Genomic DNA, 25,211 nt, shown 5'->3' on the forward strand with positions numbered 1-25,211 from the left:
ACTTATCTATCAACAACCGCAGATTAAGTTAAAATCCACGTTAATTCTTAAGTGCCTTTACTATCATAGCCCTGGAAATTTACTAATCGCTTATGTTTATACCATTTTCTTATCAAGAGGAAAATTGTTTAATAACAATGATATCTAGGTTATAAAAAATCGGATACGAGCCAAAAGTGAATGAAATGCCATTCGTACTGTCTCTACTAATTTAACCTGATAAGTATGTATATCTATCTCATTTAAATACAAGATGTACAATTGGCAAAGGAAAATATCGAAACAAAGGCATTAGAATTAAATTACGTAGAGTCTATTATTGTTCTTTAATAAACTCTCCAAGCACATAATGTCGTGCCCTGAGTGCCCAAACAACTGCACGCAGGAAGATTTAATGAATGCTGCAGACAACGCCACTCTTGTAGCAGAGTTTTGGGCTGACACAGTATTAGGTTTATTCTCGACACGTCAAGAAGGACTCTCCAAAATACAAAAGTTTATTGCAAAGTAGAACTCTACCATGTTGATGCAGTTGCAGTTTAGCACGATGAGCCTTCGTTTGTCGTACCACCAACTACAACGAAAGGCTCAATCATATAGATTTACCGATTGACAGTCAGTGACTCTCACTCATCACGAAATCTCAGAAACTACAAGTGCTAGGAGTCTGAAATTTTGCATGGGGGTTCTTTTTAGAACTTAGGTGCTTACTAAGACGGGATTTTGCAAGGTGGTAAAACGGCGTTCAGGCGTACAAAGTCGCGGACGGCCGCTAGTAAATTAATATTATAACCAATCAGACTGGTCTCTATGACTAATAGCTTACCTACTGCTATGCAGTTGTTGGCGGGACAATGACCTATGATGAACATTCTAAAAACTATATTTGCTATTGAATAAAAACGTCAACTAACAGCAGTTAACCTATCGTACCTACTATATCTATTTAAAAGTGATTTGCATACGAGTATTAGGGCCATTCTTATTCTTACGCATTTTTGTGTGAGATGTAAGAATAGCATATGTTTTTAAAGAAAATCAGTGCACTGTATATTAATTTACTTAGTAAAATACCTCTATTAACTAGGCCCAATATCATTTTTATCATAAAACTATTAGAAGAATATTAAAAAAAAGTTACAAGTCCAAAATGTCACGGACCGTGTAGTGTGAGATTCCCGGATTTGGACATACAATATTTTTTTCCGAAGAGATGTTATGTTATTTTGATAAATATTACAGTAATTATGCAAGATTAATACATGTTATATAAGACTGTTAAAAATTTATATCAATAATAATTACCATTTTTGATTTTGAACACCAAACATTGTGTGAGCAGTTTTTGTGTCACAACCACGTGCGCCACTTTAAATATGCGTACCTCGGTAAAAAACTATCTTTGATATTGACATCCCTTGCTAAGTTTTTTTAGAACAGTAACATTGTCATCTTATTAGATTTGCAAATGGCTGAACGTAGTGAGTGAGCCGCAAAAAATTATTTCCTATTTATTTGAAAAAAGGGACAACCATAACACGACCATCCCGTGTACGGTTTTTAAAGGTAGGTATCAATGTCACGCTATTGTATAAAACATAATTATGTACCTCATGCAGTATAGTTTCAGACAATTGCACAAGATCTGCTAATTCACAGATAGTTTTTTGGATATATCGGACACGTTCCAAATTGTCACGGCCATGGTATTAAAAATGTGTCACTACCGCAAACTATTTAAGTACATGGTCGTGACATTACAACGCGTGGTTGTGACATTCTATTTTTATTATTTTAATAGTTTTTGTTGTTCTGCTAAATTATTTTGTGTATTGTGCAATTTTTAGTAGTAGCCTTTTAGTAAGTGTACTTATTTTTCGCTAGTATGATTTTCTAGATGCCACGAAGGAAAAATTATTGCACTTTCTCATTTCTGCAGTAATATCAAATTTTACTGAGACAGCTCCCGGTAAAGGCCCTGCAGAGGTGGTCGGAGTTGTTTTAAAAGGAATTGCTATTAACCATATTTTTAGTGGTACGGTGACTATGAAACATGTTTAAGTTGTCAAAACCAACTGTTATGTGAATCCTACAGAAATCTCATTTGATACTCAATTAGGTACCTACTGTGTTTAAGATTTACTAATTTGTTAAGCATATTATCATATCGAAACCATGTAGGTAGCATATCGGAAGCATGATCAGATAGTGCCAATAATAAAAAGTCTATTTTTTTATTATCTAGTAGATATATTAACTACCTGACGGTATTTTTGATCTCAATTTTAATTAAATTTTTGGATGTTCAGAAAAAAGTACATAAAATTACCAAGTAACACCTTTGTTGATGAAACGAATTTAGTGTATTTTATTGTTAATCCATTTAAACTATTATGATTTAATTTAACAACATAAATATTATTATTTACAGTAAAAATGTAAAACTGTCACATTCGTGTCATGCAGTGTCACAGCCGTGTTTACGTAGGCTATTTTGTTTCCTTTCCGAGGGCTTTAAGGTTGTCCATATACATCAAAAGTATGCTTTTGGTTTATACTTTCGATACACATCGCAAAAAGTAAAAAAAAAAATCTTTAATTTAAAAAAAAAAATTGGCACAAATTTAAGAATGGCCCATTAAGTTAGATGCGCATCTTTTTATCCTACTAATTCTACTAATACATATTTAAATGTGAAAGTTTGTATGGATGTTTAGATGTCTGGATGTTAACATGTTTCTTGCTTTTTCACGCAAAAACTACTGAACGGATTTTCATGAAACTTTCGACGACTATGACAAACTAAATTTCACGCCGGTGAAGCCGCGTGCAAAAGCTAGTAAATTATAATTATAATGAATAAATAGGTAGTTCTGACCTGAATAATTAAGTTTATTAACGGTAAAATTCTATCCAAAATAAAAATGCATTTTGTATTTAGTGCTCTTTCTAAATTCACACTATAGTGTTAACATTAGCAAGCGGTTGCAAATAAGATCTCTTGTAAGTAAATAAAATAGTTAATTTTAAATAAACAACTTAAACAAATTAAACTCTTAAGGCGGCACATTTTTTCAAGTTGTTTTTTAAAATTTAGTTTGAGAAGCGACTCTATTCGCTAAGAAATTTTAATAACGATTAAAATAGTAAATTTTTTAAATTTCTATCTCCTAAAATCTTAAGGTATCAAGGCCTAAGATAGCGGAAAAGAAAAAATCGCACCTAATTTAAAACTACCATTACTATTGGCTATTAATTAGCCTACCTACTTATCCACTCTACAATCTACCTTTACAACTATGTAAAATGCAAGGTAGTACCTACCTTAAATTGATGCTCATCCGTAAACTAAGCGGCCTTGATTCAAATGCTCTTAGTTAAATACTTTTACGTAATTTTCCGATAAATGTTCAAGCAGTTCAATACCTTAGCAAATTATATCAATCAGTAAGAGTTGCGTGTTGCGTGTTTGGGGACGCGCGTGGAAAAATATGGGTTCTATGTAAATGGTAGCAAATGTACTCCTATATGATTATCACTTCACGGGATTTATTGCAACAATATCTATTTTAACGGTAAATAAAATTTACCCTCCCGACGTAAATAAAATATTGTTGCAATAAATCCCGTGAAGTGATAATTTTAAAGTAAAAATGCAACATAATAGTTTAAAATATTATACTCCTATATGTATAATAAGTTGCTTTTAGGGTATAAGTAGCTAAACGATGGACAGATTACAATAAGCTGGAATAAACTGGATGGCCAGGTACAGGAGTCGGTGGAAGGTTGAAGAGGCGGCCTATGTTCGAAGATGACATCCAAAGGCTGATAAAGATAGATAGATAGAAGTATCACAATCTACTTATGTATTATAATTTATAGTACCTACCCAAAGGCTCCAACAGGATCCTATATCAAGGCTGAGTTGCACCACTTAACTTTGACCGTAAGTTATAACGATAACCTGTGTTTTTTGTATGGACTATGTTGATTGTCTCTACATGACGAATGCAGTACCATATTGATGAGAGCCTTCACTTACCACCAGGGTGTAAGCCTCTGCCCGAATACTGATGACTAGGCTAAAAAATTACGCCTACAATCTCTAAACAATTTCTAACATGCTTCAATGTTTAACTATCTTGATAATTTTCTAATTTATAAAACGCCCGCCAATTTTTTCGCGAACTGCTTTAAAATATCAAATAGTTCATCGTTACGGTCTGGCTAGCACTGGGCGAGGCCAAGCAGCCAACCTTTCGTTAAATGTACAATTTACTAAACTCATCATTATTATTTTAATATAAAACACTCACGAAACGTGAATTGACGATTAGAAAATTCCTGACGATATTGTACACGTGCGATTTTATTTAACTTGAAATTGAAATAACGTTCAACAAGCAAAAGCAATTAGATGATTAAACCATTTTGGTAGCCTAATTAATTAGAGCTGACATTTTAAACATTAAATTCTATCGTATTTCCTGTTTGAAAATCGTAACTCTTACATAGTTTTCAGCAACCATTACGATGCTTTGAAAACATTCTCCGGTTTGCTGCATTATCTGACTCACCTTTGTCATCCAAATATTTTTCTCCGTCATAACAAAGCCTGTGTTGTCGTAACCAAACTTTTCCTTCGCCATTTTCTCTTTCCCGAAAGGCTTTGATTCACTGGAACTCATTTTAAGACCACCACAAAACTCTCAAAAGTATTTAATTAAAACTTATTATAACTAATGTCACTGGCCACTTGTAAGTTTTAACACGTGTAAAAATCATACACAGCGTATAACAAAAGTTTGAAAAATCAAAACTTCTTTCCCGCCAATTTTTCTGTCACAATGACAGCGCAGCGCGGGAAAACCGTTCAGTATGTAGCCCCGGCGTAGACTGACTTGGCGAGAAGAGTTTAACCAAATAAATAGTTAATAAATGAACCGGATTTTCAGTTATGTTAATCGATTAAACTTCAACACTTCCGAATACAAGACTTGGCTAATATTGAACAAAATGGTAAGCGCCAATTGAATGTGAATCCAAGTAAATCTGCTGTGCAATATTACCAGTCTTAATTAGCAAAACACTGAACCGTATCAAGCAGTCGTTGATTAGATTTTAAATTAGGTATCAAGGTTGGCTCTACGTTTTACAGAGAATTCATATTTACTCTACTTAACTTACGAATAAAACGAATTTTCGATGGATACTGCTGTAATTTTTTAAGAGATTTATTTAATCCTACATTTTTACAGGGATGTGGTAGAACAATGTTGTAGTTTGTAAAAGTATTCATTCTAGCTACCATTTACCAGTAACAACTAAATTACACTGTCACACGTGTCTCTATTAGGAAAGTACTATTTTATTTACGGTAACTAAGTATTATTTTACTTTCGTTTGTTGAACATGATTCAGTAAAAAAATACTTTACACAAGGCTTCTTTAGTATCATAACCGGATTGTGTAATAATACTACGCCGGTAGTGAATAAAACAAAACAGAATCCGAGGAAATCAACTTAGCGAATACAACATCATGACCTCAAATATTTTTTTAACTTTTTTCTGTTATAGATTTAAAATAAGACCCGGATCTTAAGACAAGTTTAAGAAAAAGAAATGTAAGTCATTGTCAACTCTAGTTGCTTAAGTCGGGAATTCCGTGCGGTACAGTTTCTCAATCTATCTCATTAGTTCCATTACTCATGCGAGAACTGGAGATTATGTTGAGCATTGTAATGCACTTTTACTGTTGTTTTCTTGATACACGTTGGAATGTTTGATGTTATTGACCTATTTTATTTGTTGTTTTCTTAGCTAGGATAATTTTCAACTTTAGCAATAATAGGCTCAATAGACAGTTTGACACCATACCTACCCCAATAATTCGAAACCACAACTGTTTTAAAAAGACTCATCATTCTGGTCTTAAAAACCTAGTTTATTTTAAATTAGGTACCTGTAAATTTCGATTTTTGTTCGAATTGTAATTTAAAAAAATAGTTTAATTGGGTTGACAAAATAGTGACGTCACTTGCTTGTAGTGCCATACAAAATCTATGGGAGAGTTTCGTTTTGACAGTTTTAAAAAGTACGTCAATTGACTGTGGTGTCAACATGTCTATTAGGTAAGTCTAATTACCTACTGAAGTTGCATCTAACATTTAAAAAGAAGAAATTTAAAACTTGCCTTAAATACTACTTAATCTGGTTTTACTTTCTGACTAAACGAGGTTTCAATATTACAAAAAATAATGTCTATTATTATTGGTATGTATAAGTTTTTAATCATGTAAATAAGTAATTATTAATACGTAGGTATGTAACTGAAATAATTTCTTTTACTATACCAATTTTATTTTACGTTACACAAACTTTCACGTATCATATAACGACTATTTAAAATGAATAAAATTCAATACCGAAAATAAAATATTAATACCCGTTGACCTCGGTAATTTGTGAAAATTCACAGAATACTCGTATTATCAGTTATGTCAATACGAAATATTCCGTAACTCTTTAATGAAAACCATTTAGCGGCTCAATGGAAACCTTTCAAGTAAATCTGTTTGTTTACTATAAATAACGACGTGTTATACTAATGCGAGAACCTAAATGTGACCCATTTGCGGTCAGCTGGTTTGCGGCAGTTGTTTTTTAATGTTTAATTAATAAGAAAACTGTAGAACCGTCTGGGACGCTCGTTTGTGAGTCAGTGAGATCATAATGCTTCAATCAAGACGCTCTGTGAACTGTTGGGAAAGAAAGGTCTAATTTTCTGCTTGGTCCACAAGTTGACTGGAAGATAATTCCATGTGCCATCAAGTTCACCTTTTGTACTTGTATTGAGTTCAATAAATAGTGGTCCATGGACCGAAAGAAGCAGCGTGGTGTCCGATAGTTGCAATGCGTGCGTGTTTTAAAAAAATATTCTTGTACCTAAGTAAACCAATAAACTACAATTATTTTCAAATTTCCTTTAAAAACTCTGTCGTAACTTCAAATTGCCGTGAGTGGTTAGTAATTGATCGCTATCAAATATTGTAGAATTGTTTCACGAAAGTGGACTGGTTTATTGGGCGATGCACTTGCCGCTTTAATTGTACAATCTACCGCATATCAGACTTGTTTTTTTTTTGCTAAACAGCACCTTATTGTCTCTACATAAGATGTCAGCTTGAAGTGCTGACGCCTGTACATTATTAACTGGTCAATGCACTTTTTGCAATTATTCTTAACCTGTTTTTGACCGACAAAGTGTGTGACCACTTAGCTGCAACCGGTAGGGCGCCACGTGTAGGCAAAACTCGTATGTCAATAATGAAACTGGAAAATAGAAGCGAGGCGTGTTGCTGCGTCCTTTCATCAGCTTCAAGATCGTTTAACCCTTTACCCTGAAAATGGGGATACTTTTTTTTTATGCATAACAAGGCAGGTATTAAAAATGAACTTGCCTAATAAATGAAACTAATGTTATCTCATTAAAAAATTGCCTTTTATTCGTGAAAACCAATAAAAAATTTTGCGGAAATACATTTTTTTTCCTGAATTTTATTTAGATCGGGCCCTAGAAATTGGCCATCTTACCTATACCTTTTTATTCTAACATCTTACTCTGGTGTCAGAAATTAATGAATTGCCGGATTGTCAATGACTAAGTACTCTATACTGTCCCACTTGAGAACCGAACTCAGAACCTAGGAGTCAGGATTTCGAGTATCAATATCTTACCACTGGACTATTACAGACGTTCTAACGTCTCAAGATGATGGAAGTCTTTAAAATAGACTTCGGACGCAGGTAAGCCGTATTAAAGACATTATATTCTTGGATGGCTCTTTGGAATGCAATTGTGGAGTTCCCCAGTCGACCAAGCACGTCATGTCGTGCCCTGCGTGCCCAGACAACTGCACGCAGGAAGATTTAATGAAGCCTACTGACACCGCCACTCTTGTGGCGGAGTTTTGGGCTGACACTGTGTAGGTTTGTTATCGACACGACAAAAAGAAGAACGTCTCATGATGACCTATCTTGAGTCAAGCTGGTGTAGAGCGTAGGCGCAACGGCCCACATTCCCGAGTCATGAGCACAAGTGCCGGACGAGGCTCATTCCGCGGATTAGTAGCTGTCCACCCATTTGTCCTGAGATCGATCTGGATGTCTAAGATCGTTACGTTTGATACTATTTTAAGCTTAAGATCGTTAAGAAAGTGTCAGTGGGAAAACAAAAGCATTTAAAATTAATTACAAACTCAAGGACCTTTTTATTGATTTACTTGTTCAATAAGACTTCTGAGTGGCCTAGAAGCTCGAATGTTGGAATAGAAAAGAATTGAAGCAATGTCAAACATCTATTTTCTATTGCGCTACTACGTTCCTATTTTTTTTAACTTCGGTCTCCTTTTAATAAAATTCAAGCGTATCTATCTGTAATTCACTTAGTCATATTGATCGACTTCTACATTGAGGTTGAATTAGCTGAATTTTGCAAGAAATTTACTAAAATACTTTTCTGATTAGTCGTCATCGTTAGAATAACTACTGACTCATTATTTATTTCACGACAATAGTTTTTTCAGCTACTGCGACAATGGAGGCTGATGATTTATTCATCATCCCATTATCATGAAACAATTCAAGAAGAATTATAATGAGCCAGACCTTATCAATTAAATAAATTAGTGACGGCAATTATTTTAATTCATTTGAGATCGAACTTGACTTCTTGACTTGAGACTTGAGTTATTACAAAAATATTTTATCTATGAAGATCTACCAGTATTACTGGTATTCAACAATACAAGGATTCTTTCTTGTTTATTTTCACTGAATAAATTACAAAATCAGGTATGTGGTTAAACAAAATTCCCAAACGTACAAACCCCATTTTTCCTCCTTTCAACAAGTTTAACGAAAGCACAGGTTATCCAAACTTAGAAGTTGTAAACCAAAGCTTAATACAAACCACATAAAGTTAAAATTGCTTAAGTTGACATATAAAAGCTGCAGTCCAAGGGGATTCCCAAGCTACACGCAATACAGCCTTAAATTCTTAGAACTACCAAATCAATGTACTTACCTGCATGTTTTGACTCGCAAATAGGTAATGAACGTGTTTAGCCACATTATAAACCTATGGACGATAAAATTTTATATCGTAGTAAATATTCTTCTTTATACAGGGTGTTAGGTAAATGGGTATATGAGCCGACACTAGCCCATGTTAACATGGTCGTATAAATGGTATGGTGAAGTCAGAAAATTGATATCTTCATTTTAATTATTTTAATTTTCATACAAATTGGAATTTATAAAATTTATTTTGTATGAAAATTTAAAAATTAAAATGATGATATCAAATTTCTGACTTCACCATACCATTTATATGGCCATGTTAACATGGGCTAGTGTCGGCTCATATACCCATTTACCTAACACCCTGTAGATGTCGTATCAGACGACTAAAAAATTAACAGGATGTAAGAAAAAAAGGGTGTTTTAAAGATCACAAACTTTGTGTGCCTACATTAAGAAAACGAGAGCTGATCTCCCCTGCCCTTTTGTCCCTGTGTCTGAGAGTCTTCGACCTGGACATGAGCTCCCCTGGCATACCTGGAAGTCTTTAAATAGACTTCGGACGCAGGTCGGCCGTAGTAAGGACAATCAGTTCAGGTGGGGATTCTTGGATGGCTCAAACTTGGAGTGCAGGTGAGGTTTTGTTCCCCAGTCGACGATGCACATGATGTCGTGCCCTGCGTGCCCAAACAACTGCACGCAGGAAGATTTAATGAAGGCTACTGACAACGCCACTCTTGTGGCGGAGTTTTGAGCCGACGCTCTGTGTAGGTTTGTTTGTTGTCGACACGACAAGAAGAAGAATTAAGAAAACGAAACCCTCCTTTCCTGAAGTCGGTAAAATACAGTAAGCATTCTATTTTAAATCCTTAATAGAGCTATAACAATTCGGATCTTGCGTTTCCTGTGCCAAAATAATTCGCCCTCGTCACTCCCACGCTACGCGTAGGCGTTGCGTCGTCTTACGTGACGTAGAAATTGTATAGAATGTTCCTAAAGTACCAATGTGACCTTTATATCAACTTGGTAGAGTCTACTAGCCCAAACCGAGATGAGTTACAACTTTGAGCTTGCGTAGTAAACGTGGCAACACCCATAAAGTCAAGGTTTGTTTACTAAGGTCCTTCGTAGTCCTTCAAAAGAAAGAAGAACCTTTAATAACAATGACATGAACAACTCTACACTTTGAATTCTGCAAAAAATCGCAGTTTCGTTTATTTAGGATTTACTTACAAGTGGAATTGATCTGTAGGTCACGACTCTTGAAAGGTAAAATTGCGAAAAAACGACAAACGCAACTCTCGCAAATGTGGTAATGAAAAAGATAATATTTTTCTAACTTCTAACGAACGTCCTACGGTAGGTATACCTAATTAATTATGAAATATGTAATACACAGTCTTCTTCGATATTGTCGAAGATATACTTACTTACTTAATCAGATGACTTCTTAGAATATTCATCATCCTTATCTTTAACAATTAACATTTATTAATTAGAAGAGAGAGGATGCAATGTGACATCATGGTACTCGTTAAAATTGTTAACTATTATTGCATCAAGTTACCTACTTTTATAAGTAGCTCATCTAACTTAGACTAGTAGGTACGTAAATACGATAAAATAGAAGGAAGCAAAGCAATGATCGTAAGACATAAAAATGAGAAAAAGAAGCCGAATTATCTACTAATAAAGAAATCAAAATACTTAGATATCTATCGTGTTTATCAATGGAGAGTTTTCAGTTTCGGAATTTATGATAAGAACTCACCCCGCCTGATAATGTGTCACAGGTCACGCCCTAAGGTCCACAAAAGGTCACACAAGTGATCTCAAGGAGATAACAATGTCCACTGTATTGACTGTAACTCCAACAGTTATAATGACATCGCTATTGCGATGACAATGGTGAGTGATGATTAATGATTATAACACTTCCGGTGAAGTAAAGAAGTCCCTCGGCCACAAGTTTGATATAATAATATTCTAACAATAAGAGTGAGTAAGTATGAGAAAGTTTTATTTTGGAGGGAATTTGAGTTTGTTACGTTCAAAAGAGCAACATCTGTTTAGTCTTGTAGATTGTTCTCTAGTATTTCTAACTTTTTTTTATATTAGATACCTACTCTTATTAGACGTGGAAAATTTTGTGAAAAATTTTACGCGCCAATACATTCATAGCAATTATTTAAACGAGAAGCCGAATAGGTAATTACTTAGAATTATCTTTTTCTATTAACTCTGACTGTGAACTGTGAATACCTAATAGGTAGGTAGATAATGTTCCTATTGCAATTTGTTGAAAACAAGCGCAAGTATTTAATTGGATGATGTCAATATTATCTACACACTACGAATTTTGTCCAATTAGTTTTCGACCTATATTATTTTGAAGGTCTGTAATCTGTTGTTTACTTCGTCGTATCCAAATACTGGAACAACTAATTCAAAGCTACAACCGAAACATGAGTAAAAATTAAAATAAAGTTCCATATCGTGCAGGCATTAGGCAATACAAATACGGGCTAAGTGGATTATGCACCGATCTAGCCCACACTGCATAAGAATTTTCTTATTTTTAACAATTTTCACGTACACACCGCTACGTGCGTCACAAAACTGTATCCACGAATTTGGCCCTTACCGGGGTGTGTTTACGGTCGAAAACCACCCCGAATTCGGTGACCTTTGACTGACATTACATCATAACCCCAAAAAGTATGCACTAACCTTCAAATCGAGGAGGCCGATTGTTTCTCCCGTATTATTCTCCTTCTTCTCCACCATTGTTCACTTGTTTTTCGAATTTGAATTTGGAATTTTGGAATGTGATGTTTTGCCGGTCGCGTTCCAGGACACTGAGCGGCCAGTACTGTCAGTCACCCTCGGTGGTGCGCGCATGCGTACTGGCTGAATGAATCCAGGACCCTATTTCGTCATTGGGCGCTATCTTACGTCTTAGAGACCCGTAGTGCAGTGACCCCTAGATAAGACGTCATTCGCTTTTAGATATACCCACCCCAAATAAATATGCGACTACCGTCTTTATGCAATTACGAACTCGCGTGCAAGAGGAATTCAATTTGTAACATCAACGTGAGACCACAGAATACATAATAGTAGCAACAGAAATTGCACTCCTTTGTGTAGGATCAGATGCCGACATTTTAACGGTAATAATAATAATGCAAAATATCCAACGCACATGGTGCATTCGAAATCGCACCTTACTACTACGCTCACAAGAGCGCATTTTTTTTGTGTTTAGAATTGATCTACGTCACCGCTCAAGCGTCAGGGTTGTATGAGCAAAGTAAAATAAATAAAAACTTAATTTTAAGAAGCATTTGTTGTATTTTCGATTAGAAAACTTTAATCTAGTGGAGTTTGTATAATCGTACCATCTCTAAAGTACCTATTAATAAACTTCAGTGTTGCGATAATTCGAAATTAAACAAACAGTTTTAAAAGGTGTAGTGTCGGAAAATAGACACGGTGAAGTAAAGTTAATGTTTTTATTAGCTAAAATAATTGTTTTGCTATAGTTTTTTGTCATAAGTATTTCAAAATAATTTATTATTTAAAAAGTGTAGTTTTTTTATTTATTATTTAAATCACTACAGTTAATTATTATTCCTAAATATTACAATTTTTCATTAAAGAAGAATAACAGTGCTGTTGGAACAATAAACCTTGATTGCGACTATGATCGACCGAGCGTGTATAGATACGCGTGTGCAAACAGGCGCGTGGCGGCCCGGACTGATTTGCAACTTGAAGTTGTCGCGCGCTGTAGGTAATTATCTCGGCCGGCATAGGCGAGTGACGGAGGCCTGGTGAGACTAAGTAAATAAAATGTGAATTACAAAAAGTTACTGAGTAATTTTAAAAATGTTGCGTTTTTGACTCTTATGTTTTTCGTAGCACCGTAGCAGGCTACGAACTCCGTAGATGGAGTGTTGGATTTTCTGTGCAAGGTTTTATAACTTCTTTATAGAAAGTTAATCGTACCTACTCGTAAACTAGATACTTCATTGATTAATTAAAAGATAATAATAACTACAGAAAAAATAACTTACTAAAATACATAAATTTTGTACGGAACACTGACCATGCCAATAGCGTAATTTAGTAAATTGTTACTCAATCAGTACATTATGTTTTTGTTGTTTATTTGATTATATTTGAATACTAGTGATTTATTATCGTAATCTATTTTCAATAATACCTAATTAGGTTATTTTAAAATTTCTTTATTTGCGATTTCACAACACACACGATTTCACAATAAATGATGAAATCGTGCGTGAAGATTTTGTAAATCTAAAAGGATAAGTATGATTTAATAATAGGTATGTCATGTAATCTCATTATTAAACTTGACCACATGAAAGTTTGATGAGATCAGATTAGCCAATTGCGTCTTTCTTTTGTTTTTATTATGAACAAAATAACATTTAATACGAAAATCATCTCACCTAAACAAAATCACCTGCAACTGTCTCACCTAATTAAAATGCGTAGACAGTCTTAGGTATTTACTTATTTCACCGTCCCAATAAAATAGTTCCAATCGAAAGACTTTGGTTTTATTGGACCAATTGAAGATAATGTGCACGACATGATGGCATTGCTTGTGTTTTGCACTGCAAACGTAGCTCTTATAGAACAAAGGATAAGGGTGGTCTTAAAATCAACATGTTCTGTGCACAACTACGTCTTGTGTTGATAAAATCTGCAGGTTTCAATTAGATAAGTGGCTGTTCTAAAAATAAGTGTTCGTGCAGGTTTTTTGAAGGTGAACATTGAAAAATAAAACGTTTGAGCTTCATTTAATCATATTTTATTCCACAATTAAATTACAAACATTCTTATTTGGGGCCAAATTCAGTTCTAAGACGATTCATATTATTTACATTGAGAAAACTTACGCTACAATTTGAGATGGCATTTGTTTATAATTAGTAATATCAGTCCACATCACAACTGCAATATTGTATTTATTATTTATTACAATTATATTAATCTAGATCTTAAAAACTGTATTAATCTACACAATTTATTGAAAATTTCAGTTTACGTTTGAAACATTATATTATTGAAAACTTGGTTTTAGAAAGTTTTAAAAATTGGATTTTGATTTAATATCTTATAGACAGATTAAATATTTTAGTTTATAAATCGAGAGGCAAGTAACGAAAAAAATATAAACCCCGTTCTAAAAAAGTTGTAATGTAAATAAATACAGTGTTTTACCACTTTTTTCATAATGTTCGAAAAACAAAACACTGCAAAAAGTTTAAAACATTCCCAAAATAACACAATAATATGTAAAACTCTATAAAGATAAAATATAATAGAAAGTGACAAATTAAAAAGTGATAATATTTACATTTATCTATCTATAATTCAACGTAAAGCGTGGCAAGATACGCTAAAATAATTTAAAGCTGTTAATCATATAAACCTTATATTTAGTGCCAACGCTTATTTCCTATGATGGCTCATGGGTCAAAGATATACAAAGATTAATTGCTTGTGTCGTAGTAGGTGTGTACGGACGATCCCACATCAAACTAAACACTGTTTTATGTAGTTAGCATAGGTGTTATTTTGCAATAAAAATGTATAGGTATACAAACATTATTGTTGCAAACATCACCTACTGAAACCAAAAAGGTGCTAAGGTGTTTGACGTGGCATCGTCAGTACTTTTGTATTGCTGAAAAACCTGTACTTTGGCAATACACGAAAACGGGGCGGTCTTTGTAAAAGAATAATCAGCTGCTAATAAAATAAAAAATTAATATCCAATACCTACCTACAAATGCAATGTACACGAAAATATGCAAAGGCACCCTGATTGTTAAATAATAAATTATAATGTAAAAATTATGATAGTCTGTAAATTAATATTAAAAATGATTCACCATTTTCAATATCATGTTTATTTTCATTGCGCAGCGTGTAAAATAAAAAAAAGTTTTTTTTTTAATATAACTAAATAATAATTTCGAGATTTGCGTAAAATGCACTGTATAACTTATTATTTGTAGCCTAGGAGCAGACCACCGACTTTTAGTTGGTTGGTAAGCTTAGAATCTGATCAAGTAAATTCAAGGCCTGTTAAAAATATCAATCGCCCCGTAGATACGATAATATGATACTCGTGAATACATGCGATTTCTCATCGAAATTCTCATTGACTACAGACATGCATCGTTCCCATGTAAAGCCGTAAAAGCAATGATATGTACAGATAATTGACAAGCAATTAAACAACAATGATATTATTTAAACTAAGCTTCACCCACGAAAATACGATGTACACCCACCGCGATAACGATATACGCTATAACACCCTTCGGAGATTACAAAACTAGGGCCCGTATTACAAAATGACGCTCAGAAATAGAGTTACACTCAAGCATGGATTCAAACCTGAGATTGAATTGAACTTGATACAGTCGGCGACAAATAACATAACCTTATTCCAATTGTAACAAAGACGTGTTACGAATTTTTTGGCTACTTTGGGGTGTCACGAACTATATTTGACACTGACTGTAAAACTAATCAATGTATATCTTTTATGAGCTGTCAAAACACTTTTTTAAGACAACACTCAACTAAATAATTATTGTTTTCAAAGCTACTCAAAAACAAATTATACAGCAATCTCACTCAGTTTTAGATCCATCATAAGTGCAATTTCACTCAGTTTTAGATCAATCATAAGTGCAATTTCACTCAGTTTTAAACCAATCACAGCATGGCTTAATTACACCGTTTACGTAGTTTCGGATCTATCTGTCCCTATCACACAAGCTTGAATCTTGCCTTGCGTGAGAGAGATGTATACTATTGGATACATTCGAAACTTTTGAATACGTTAGTAGTCCTCAAGTTTGAATCAAATTTTGAGTGTAATCTAAATATTTGGGTGTCGTTTCGTAATACGGGCCCATAACTAGAATAAAAGCTAGCTAGTCTAAGTTAAAATTACAGATAGTTTTCGAGAAACTTCGTTCGTAAATATTAGGCCGGTCATACTACTCGTTGATACCGTTATTTAAGCTATAGTACACATAGTATTTATATAGTATATTTAATTGACAATCAATATAAACTATGTAACACAAATATACATAGATTAAATACTTTTGCTTATTTAAAGAAGTAAATATGATATAATTATTTTTGTATATTATATGAGCAAGCTATAATACAATATAATTAAACATTTGATATTGCTATATCCGGTCAATGAAATCGGCTAAATTTTAATTATTTGAATTGACTAAGAAATGGCGAAATAAAAATAATTCTAAGACATTCACGAATATTAGATACATTTTTTTATAATAATTATTAATAATAAAATATCATTTTTCTTCGCATCGAAACATTAGTTGAAGAGTAGGACTTCGTATGTGAGCGACTTATCAATATTAAAAGAATTATTTTATTAATATTATATACAAAATCTTAGATTACATTCAGAATTATTAAACAGGTACACAGAGAAATGTTATATACAGTAAGATTATATTTTAATAATATAAATAAAATCTACATAACATGATATGTTTTCATACACACGCAACAAACTTATGCGCTGTCCGTGTTCCTACTATTTAGTCCACGGAAATTTAGGACTACTTACTCCCATGGTGGTAGTACCATAGATAAAAATATTTCCCGTGTTACTACCATGGGTACTAAGCAATAGGATCATGCACAGCGTATAGAAAAACTACACAATATAATGTAGTTGACATCTAGAATCTGATTCACGCACTGTTGTTTAAGGTTATATTGGGGTCAAATATTTTTAAACGAGTTGATCTAAAATCTACAGAACCGATTGGAAGTAAATAGGTGTCAGTATCAGTAGTTTCTTTACATTTACATTTATGAGCATATATACAGACTTTTGTCAGCATATAGCTCAAAAGCACATACATATAACATCACCTTATTGATTTCGGCTTTGCGTTTTCGGTGGGGTTAAAACGGGACTATTCCCACCTCTCGTTCCCACCACTGCAACTCCTGTGTAGCCAGGATCTACAGCTTGACCGCCACAAAAACCCAACCAGTGAAGGTCAAGTTTGTCCCGGGGGAAAAGTTAAACTGTCATTGGACCCGCAACGAAATTAATCAGAAGAAGAAGAAGTGGGGTTAATAGTAAATTGTGCATTATAATGAAACTACTGATACCCATTAGTCCCAATTGATTCAGGGTTTTTGATCCATACATTATGGACCATCTCCTTTTATGTAAACAAGCTAAACGGCTGTTGGTCTGTATTTAAAATCGCCGGGAAGATAAAGTTACAATTTGAAAGTAAGAACGATTCATTTACCCAAATCGTAGTCAGTTTGTTATCTATGTATCAAATACATAGATTTATCAAAAACACTCGCACAGTAAAAGGGAACAGTAAATTAAATACTTGATATACAATTTGTACAAATTGCGTTTCCTACACAAATAAGTATATTTCTATTATCTATAGTTACTTCGCTCCATGAAGCGATTTTGAAATCAAAACTGTCACAAATATTTTGTTTGCAGGTATTTAGAATGCAATCACCCTGAGGTTAAGTGATATGCAGTCTAGGATGGCACATACACTTATGTCCAAGGGTACTACAAGGTTTAAGACTATATTGATGACAAGGATGCGTGGTCAGTTCAGTCTGCACATATTAATTTGATGTACCTACTTGAATTTGGTTATTCTTACCGTTAGATAATTCCTGGCAATTAGTGGTGACTGAGTTTGTTCCGGCGTTTCTTCTCAGCACTTGCCATATGTTTGTCTCGAAGCGCTGGTAGGGCCCAAAAGATAAGGAGACATGTAAAGTGCCCCATAAGGGCTACCTTTTCTTTTTTATTATTTACTATATTTTGACGTTTATAAGTGCCACTTGTGGTTTAAACTGAATAAATATTTTTGATTTTGATTTTGCCCTATAACTGCCTATTCTGCCAGTTCCCATTTACAATGCCATAGGTCAAGCTCCCAAATCCCCATATAGACCAAGTAAATTATCTACCAGCCGTTACTATAATAGTCCAGTCAATGAATGCCTTAACGACGGTGTAGAGAGAAATCCGTGGAACACAATTTCTGACCTCGGGACTTTATTTAGCCGCAAAAACTATACAAGATATAGAAAAACCTGACGGTCTCACCTGTAGCAAATTGAATAAGCTTTTTTTGGTTCAAAGTAGTCATGTCACTAGGACGCATAGTTTCCGAGGATTAAGCGAAAAACCGAAAAGTGGCGCCTTTAAACCCCCCTCTCCCCGCCGGCTCAAGGGCTAAGGGCGGGGACTTTTGCTATGTTCACCTCCTAACTAGTCTAAATAAAGTCCTGAAGTCAGAAATTGTGTTCTACAGTTTTCCATCTATAATGCTTTATTGACTGGACTATAACCCGACTTTAAACGACAGCGCGTCAATCAGGTCCCAGAGGTCCCCGATCCTCCTCCTGTATCATAACCTCACCGTGACGTCATCGTCCAAACTCTGGCCCTCGCAGCATGAGGCGAGTTCTTCGAAGGTCATCCCATCCAGAGTCATAGACACTGTAGATATGCTCTTGAATAGAGCCTCAGGGTCGAGGTCTTCGGGGAGTTTGGTGAGGAACTGGGCTGCCGCGATGAAGTCCATGTCTTTGAGCTCATCTTGGTAGAGGTGGAGGACGCCTGTGGAAAGAGTCAGGAATGAGTAACAAATAGTTTTAACGCATTCACTGAAAGTGACTCTTGTAGCATCATTTATACACTCGCGAGCAAAAGTATGGAATCATCCTACTTGTTCCGATTGATCGTAAGAACTAAATGACTAATAGAAGGTAAATAAAAATGGTACCATTTTAAAGGTAATATTTTATACTTTAAATTGATACTATAGATACATACATAGTCATTCAGTTCTTAAGATGACTTTGAACCAAACACAACGGGGTGATTCCATACTTTTGTTCGTAGGTATAGAAGAAGAATGGAGTTTATTTTCACGTGCGTCTATTTTTTTATATTATTCATGACTAGAAAAGTGTTGTATCTCTTCACAAAAAGACATTAAAGAGCACTGAATTTGACTGCAAATGGGCTGTCATTCTTCCGCGCATAAATACTACATTTTCCTTCATAAAAGGCGCCGCGACAGGGACAAATGATCGCGAATAGCGACCGAGGCGGGAGACCGCGACCAGTACTTAACATTGGTCTCTGTCGCCTGTCTCACTCTCGCTAGTGAACTGATGCTTGTACATTGCCTAAAGTCAAGTACTGGTCGCGGTCACCCGTCTTGGTCGCTTGTCGCAATCGCTCTTCTCTGAGGGCTTAGTGTGAGTTAATATCAAATTTCGTCACTAGCGAGCGCATTCAAAAAATGTATGAAAATTTTAGTTCTTGAAAGTTTCCGCTAGGGGCGCTGTACAATTCGTCATACATTTAATGTCACTTTTTTACGGGCTCACTAGTGACGAAATTCGATGTAAACTCACACTACGCCCCCTGTTCACGGCCACACCCAAAGAGTATTATTTACTTTGGTGCTGAACTTAGATATGTTACGGTCAATGTGATAAATGTGAAAATTATGAATAATCGCCGGTTATCCCAACTAATATTATAAATGCGAAAGTAACTCTGTCTGTCTGTCTGTCTGTCTGTTACGCTTTCCCGCTTAAACCTCGCAACCGATTTTGATGAAATTTGGCATAGAGATAGTTTGAGTCCCGGGAAAGAACATAGGATAGTTTTTATCCCGGTTTTTGAAACAGGGACGCGCGCGATAAAGTTTTTCTGTGACAGACAAAATTCCACGCGGGCGAAGCCGCGGGCGGAAAGCTAGTTATAAATAAAACTTTATCGCGCGCGTCCCTGTTTCAAAAACCGGGATAAAAACTATCCTATGTTCTTTCCCGGGACTCAAACTATCTCTATGCCAAATTTCATCAAAATCGGTTGCGAGGTTTAAGCGGGAAAGCGTAACAGACAGACAGACAGACAGACAGACAGAGTTACTTTCGCATTTATAATATTAGTTGGGATTACCTCATGATTTGGTAAATGTGATTAATATGAGGTCATTTATGTGTGTATAAAACTAAATAGGCGGCTTAGGGGTGGCCCAAGGGCCACCCCAGCCGCACCTTAACCTATTTTTCACTTTAAATCAAAACATTATGTTATGGGCATCATGGAAAAGTAATATTATGCAAGAAACATTCCAAACTCATTATGATGCCAAATTATATTAATATATGATATTAAAACGTTCAAAAATGTTGGCTGTACAAGAGCACGTACACAAGATGTTGTTTTCTTTTATGATATTTGTTAGTACTAAGGTTGAATTATTAAATAATCACTGTTAAATGTTATTAATTTATCACTTTTACCGCGACTGTCGGTAATTAATTATTCATAATAACCGGTTATTATTCATGAGTTTCGATTTATCACTTTAACCGTAACAGATACACAAGAACTGCCGCCGTAGGTGGTCGCTTACAGTGATTGTATGACAGTGTCCCACGTCTCACAAGCTGTGACTTAAAGTTTGTACTGACCTAGTGCCGCATTGAACAGGAAGCAGTCCCCGTCCCGTAGGAAGACGTCCCACACGCGGCACGCGGCGTCCAGCGGCATGGCCTTAGCGAAGGCTGTATACAGCCACTCCACAAGATACAGTTCCGGCGCCACCACGCCTGCTAGTGAGGGTAGATTGTGCTCCAGAAGCGTGCTGTACGCTTTCCATAGCCGCTGGAATGAGAATTTGTTGGTTAGAACAGGAAAAAGATCAATAGAAAATTAAGCATATTATTATAACCACAGAAGAATTATAAATACTACGTACAGAATTTTATCTTCGCGAAGGTCTACTCTGCATTTTTTTCCTTCAAGGTCAAGCTCAAGGAAAAAAATGTCTACTCAGGCGATTATCACACTGCACCGCGCTCCGCCGCGGTCCGCGTGGCGACATATAACGAATCCCGCGCGCAAACGCGTTGGCAGTGTGTTGTGCCGCGCGTGTTTTCTATACAAACTGAGGTACTTGCATATAAATCTGTCGTCTCGCGTACCGCGGCGTCCCGCGTACCGCGGCGGAGCGCGGTACAGTGTGATAATCGCCTCAGTGTCGTCATCAATATTGTGTATTAAACTTGTCTCAGAGTCGAACGCCGTTTCGTTTACATACGTCAGCGATCGGTAATCTGCCGATGCGATAGGGCTGACTGTTTTTTTCTTTCCACAGCTAATATTTTTTTACAATGTCTGAAGAATACGCGCGCGTAAATGTCACTCACTACTCGCTCGCGCGTGATTCTTTTGTACTCGAGGAGATGAACAGGCCTGGTAATGCTGGTATGTATTTCAAAGTAGCGTACCAGCATACAAGGTGGACCGATGAGCTGATAAAGGTAGCAGGGAGGCGCTGAATTGGCCGCTACTAACCGTGCGATGTGGAAGTCATTGGGGGAGGCCTATGTTCAGCAGTGTATATAATATATATATAAATAAACAACAGTGTAAATACCACAAACTGTTATAGAACTACCCATTCATAAATTGAAAGCACATATTAAAAGTACCTTAATGAAAAAGGGCTACTATAAAGTCGATGATTATTTAAAAGATAAAAATGTTTGGGATGCGTAACTGCCTAGCTTGCATAAATATTTATAACTATGTATTTTGAAAACCTGTAAACATTTTAAAAAGAGGCTGACAATAGTGTCTGAGTTTCTTTCGCTGCTTCTTCTCAGCACTGGCCCATTTATTGTCCTGAAGCAGTGGTAGGGTTAATACTGGGACGTGTAAAAGTGCTTTTTTAAAGCCTACTTACAGAAATAAATGAATTTTACTGAGTTTTTACTGAGTGGACGTCGACTTTATGGAGTTCGTTTCAACCAAAATAGGATACATCTTTCCACGAGAACCGTCTTGCGCTGCCCGGCGCTTCCCACTTAAAAACTTTTTGTCAAAAACTGGTATGTGATTAACATAAGCGAATCATGTCATAAAAACAAATGAGTCAAGAAAGACAGACGCGCCTTCTGGTCTAGAGTGTGGTAAAAGAATTGATGAGCGTAGGACCAAAATTAGTAGATTTGAGCCCCCACGGTTTTTTCTACACGCTGATCCCCAAGCAGCACTTTACGATTAGCATTTAATAAGAAAGTATAGCCTTTCTAAAATACACAATTACTTCAACATTAGCCCGTTCAAAACATGTTTTGGGCTGCACTGTTGCATGTTGACCACTCATGGATGTTGTTATTTTGAACTACCTGAATTATTTTTATTTTATGTTACTTGCTACGATAGCCGTAAGATCTAAAATGTATTTGAATGTTGTATTATCTCATAAGGGGGCGTCCATTAATTACGTGAGACGTTTAGGGGGAGAGGGGGTCAAGAAAAATCTCACTAAATCTCACGTGGGGGAGAGGGGGGGTCTCAACAAATATCACGTAATATTTTTTCATCAAGAATCAGTGTAAAATTAAAATAGAAATCTTACAAATTTTAGGTACATTATACAACAAAACCGAAAAGGTATCGACGCAATTGCGATCTCATTATGATACGTTACGTACATATTTACTAACTAATCGAAGCATAGATTAACTCATTTACATAGCAATTACGCATTTTGAAAAATATCACGTGAGATTAGGGGTAGAGGGAGGGGGTTGAGCAAAATCTCATGAAATTTCACCAAGGGGGGCGGGGGAGTTGAAAAATAGCCAAAATTGTCTCGCGTAATTAATGGACGCCCCCAAGTGATTTTATGTAAATCTTTGAGAATAATAAAAATCTTTATTGTCCCGAAGCAGTGGTAGGGTTAATATTGGGACGTGTAAAAGCGCTTTTTTAAAGCCTATTTGCAAAAATAAATGAATTTTATGAATTTATGAATTTCTTTAACCGTAACATAGCGTACCTGCATGGCGCCGCCGTCGCGCGCGAAAGCCGCTCGTAGCACGGGCCCGTCCAGCAGGTTGGCGAAGCACACGAACGCTGCCGGCGCCTCCATGTTCAAGATCAGTACTGCCGCGATGAACGACATGCCCTGGAGAAACATACAGGCATATGAATAACAAATATAGGGGAAGAAACAATAGCAAACATATTAAAGGGTATAAGATAAGAAAAGAAAAACTTTATTTGACACAAAAAGAAAAAAAAAGGGACTTGAAACTATACTATACAGGGTGGAAACGATAAGTAATCTCACTCGATTATTTCTTAACTATACAAGATATCCAAAAACTGGTTACTGATCCTGAAAGTGCTCCACGAGCTCTTTCAAACGGTATCAGTAATAGGTTACAGAATTAACTGGATCTATCCGAAAATTCAATGTTTTCAGCCTCCATACTAAATGTATGCCAGCCGCACAATATTAGGTGTAAATTTTTTTATTAAATAATAAACTCTTAAAGAGAACTTGTTGTGCATTCTTATTTAAAATTATTCATGGAAAACATTGATTTTAGGCTTTACTTGCTATAATATTACCAAGACATGAGTGCCATGACTATGGCAGTACTAAATGTATGGAAACTGGAAACATTGAATTTTCGGATAGATCCAGTTTATTTTGTAACCTATTATTGGTATCGTTGGAAAGAGCTCGTGAAGCACTTTCAAGATCAGTAACCAGCTTTTGAATATCTTGTATACTTTTTAATATTATGTGGTTTTACTAAATGTATGGAAGCTGGAAACATTGAATTTTCGGATAGATCCAGTTTATTTTGTAACCTATTTTTGGTACCGTTGGATAGAGCTCGTGGAGCACTTTCAGGATCAGTAAACAGTTTTTGGATATCTTGTATAGTTTAGAAATAATCGAGTGAGATCACTTATCGTTTCCACCCTGTATACATGCATATTTATGTGCCAAAAAGGCGCCCGCTCAGCATTAATCGAGCCACGCATGCATGCACGCGTAGCCCGACGCTGGTTTTCAGCGGGTGCCTTTCCAGCCAACATTTTAATATGGATATTATGAAGAGACCACACCAGGCCTAGATGAACCCCATGCTCTGTCGGGAGCAATTCATACATCCTCATCATTGTTTGGTCAATTACGCCCGATTCACAAACATTACTATGAGTCACAGTGCGCGTGGACGTACAGGGTGACACACGAACCAATCACAGAGGTCTATTCAACGCTGTGCGTTCGATTTGCTGCTTCACATAAGCAAGCATCGTTTGTGAATACGGGCGTCAGTGTCGCATTAGAAATTCACACACACAAAGTACTCGAAATATGTGCTAATTATCCACTGCGGTATCAGTACTCAACGTTCGAATATTCTTTAGTACTACGCAAGCAATGTAAACTGTTAACATTATGACGTCGCTGCTGTCATCATTGCTGTCACGAGCAATGTATTCTGTCTGTTTTTAGGCATATTGCTGCGACACAGGCCTCACCCCTTGTCACATATCCCTTTAGTTTCTGTGATCTGTGGTTAACACTACTCAATAATGGAGGGTCCACACAGCGTGGCGGATAGGCCAAGAGCACGGTCATCGACTTTGTGTGCAATCGTAAGAAACCTGCAAATGACAAGGCATAGGGCAGATTCGTTCGCGGTTTCAAATGAGAGTGGGAATGTCAGTTCAGAGCTGCGCTTACCGGGCAATGGTTGCTTTGCTCATGGCATGGCCAAGTCACCTAGCAACGCCATTGTGCTGTGTGGATCCGCCATAAGGAATCCGATTCAGATCGGAATAAGAAATTCAGTAGATAGAATGATCAGGCCATATTTACAAGTTCACGCATCATCATCATCTGCCCCTTAGACAAAAAGCACTTTTTGATCGAATCGAAAATAGAATCCGTCAAAACTCCATACAAAAAAGGGCTTTTCGACCACTTTTCGACTGGTTTGCGATTATAATGTGCACTAATTAGACAGGGTCCAGAGGCAAATGGAGGAGTTGGCCTACACTCCCAAGCTACGCTGGCCAGATGGGTAACTCGATTGACGGACAATTTATTCACTTCAATGCTAGTAAATATCGAGTTTCACAGCCAATTGAACTAACTCGGTTTTCAGGGTTAAAATGAAGTG

The 25,211-nt window shown here is 35.9% G+C and overlaps 2 protein-coding genes across 3 annotated transcripts in view; both read right to left on the reverse strand.

Moving 5' to 3' along the window:
• The window catches only part of LOC135077394 (facilitated trehalose transporter Tret1), a 56,227-nt gene extending 44,250 nt beyond the window's left edge, over window positions 1–11,977 (reverse strand). Inside the window, exon 1 of one of the 2 annotated variants that reach the window (XM_063971930.1) lies at window positions 11,817–11,977. In XM_063971930.1, the coding sequence (XP_063828000.1) occupies window positions 11,817–11,873 (57 nt within the window). In that variant the 5' untranslated portion in view covers window positions 11,874–11,977. Of the gene's footprint in view, window positions 1–4,580; window positions 4,890–11,816 lie in introns of those variants that run through there. The other variant, XM_063971927.1, reaches the window with a different exon arrangement.
• Window positions 11,978–13,913: 1,936 nt separating this feature from the next.
• LOC135077404 (TBC1 domain family member 12-like) overlaps window positions 13,914–25,211 on the reverse strand; it is an 82,767-nt gene continuing 71,469 nt past the window's right edge. Inside the window, exons 5-7 of the mRNA XM_063971939.1 lie at window positions 23,063–23,191; window positions 20,685–20,877; window positions 13,914–18,807 (exon numbers count right to left, since the gene is read on the reverse strand). Of these exons, the coding sequence (XP_063828009.1) occupies window positions 18,596–18,807; window positions 20,685–20,877; window positions 23,063–23,191 (534 nt within the window). The 3' untranslated portion in view covers window positions 13,914–18,595. The remainder of the gene's footprint in view (window positions 18,808–20,684; window positions 20,878–23,062; window positions 23,192–25,211) is intronic.

Source organism: Ostrinia nubilalis, chromosome 13 (genome assembly GCF_963855985.1).
Source record: "Ostrinia nubilalis chromosome 13, ilOstNubi1.1, whole genome shotgun sequence".
In the NCBI taxonomy this organism is placed as follows: Eukaryota; Metazoa; Arthropoda; class Insecta; order Lepidoptera; family Crambidae; genus Ostrinia; species Ostrinia nubilalis.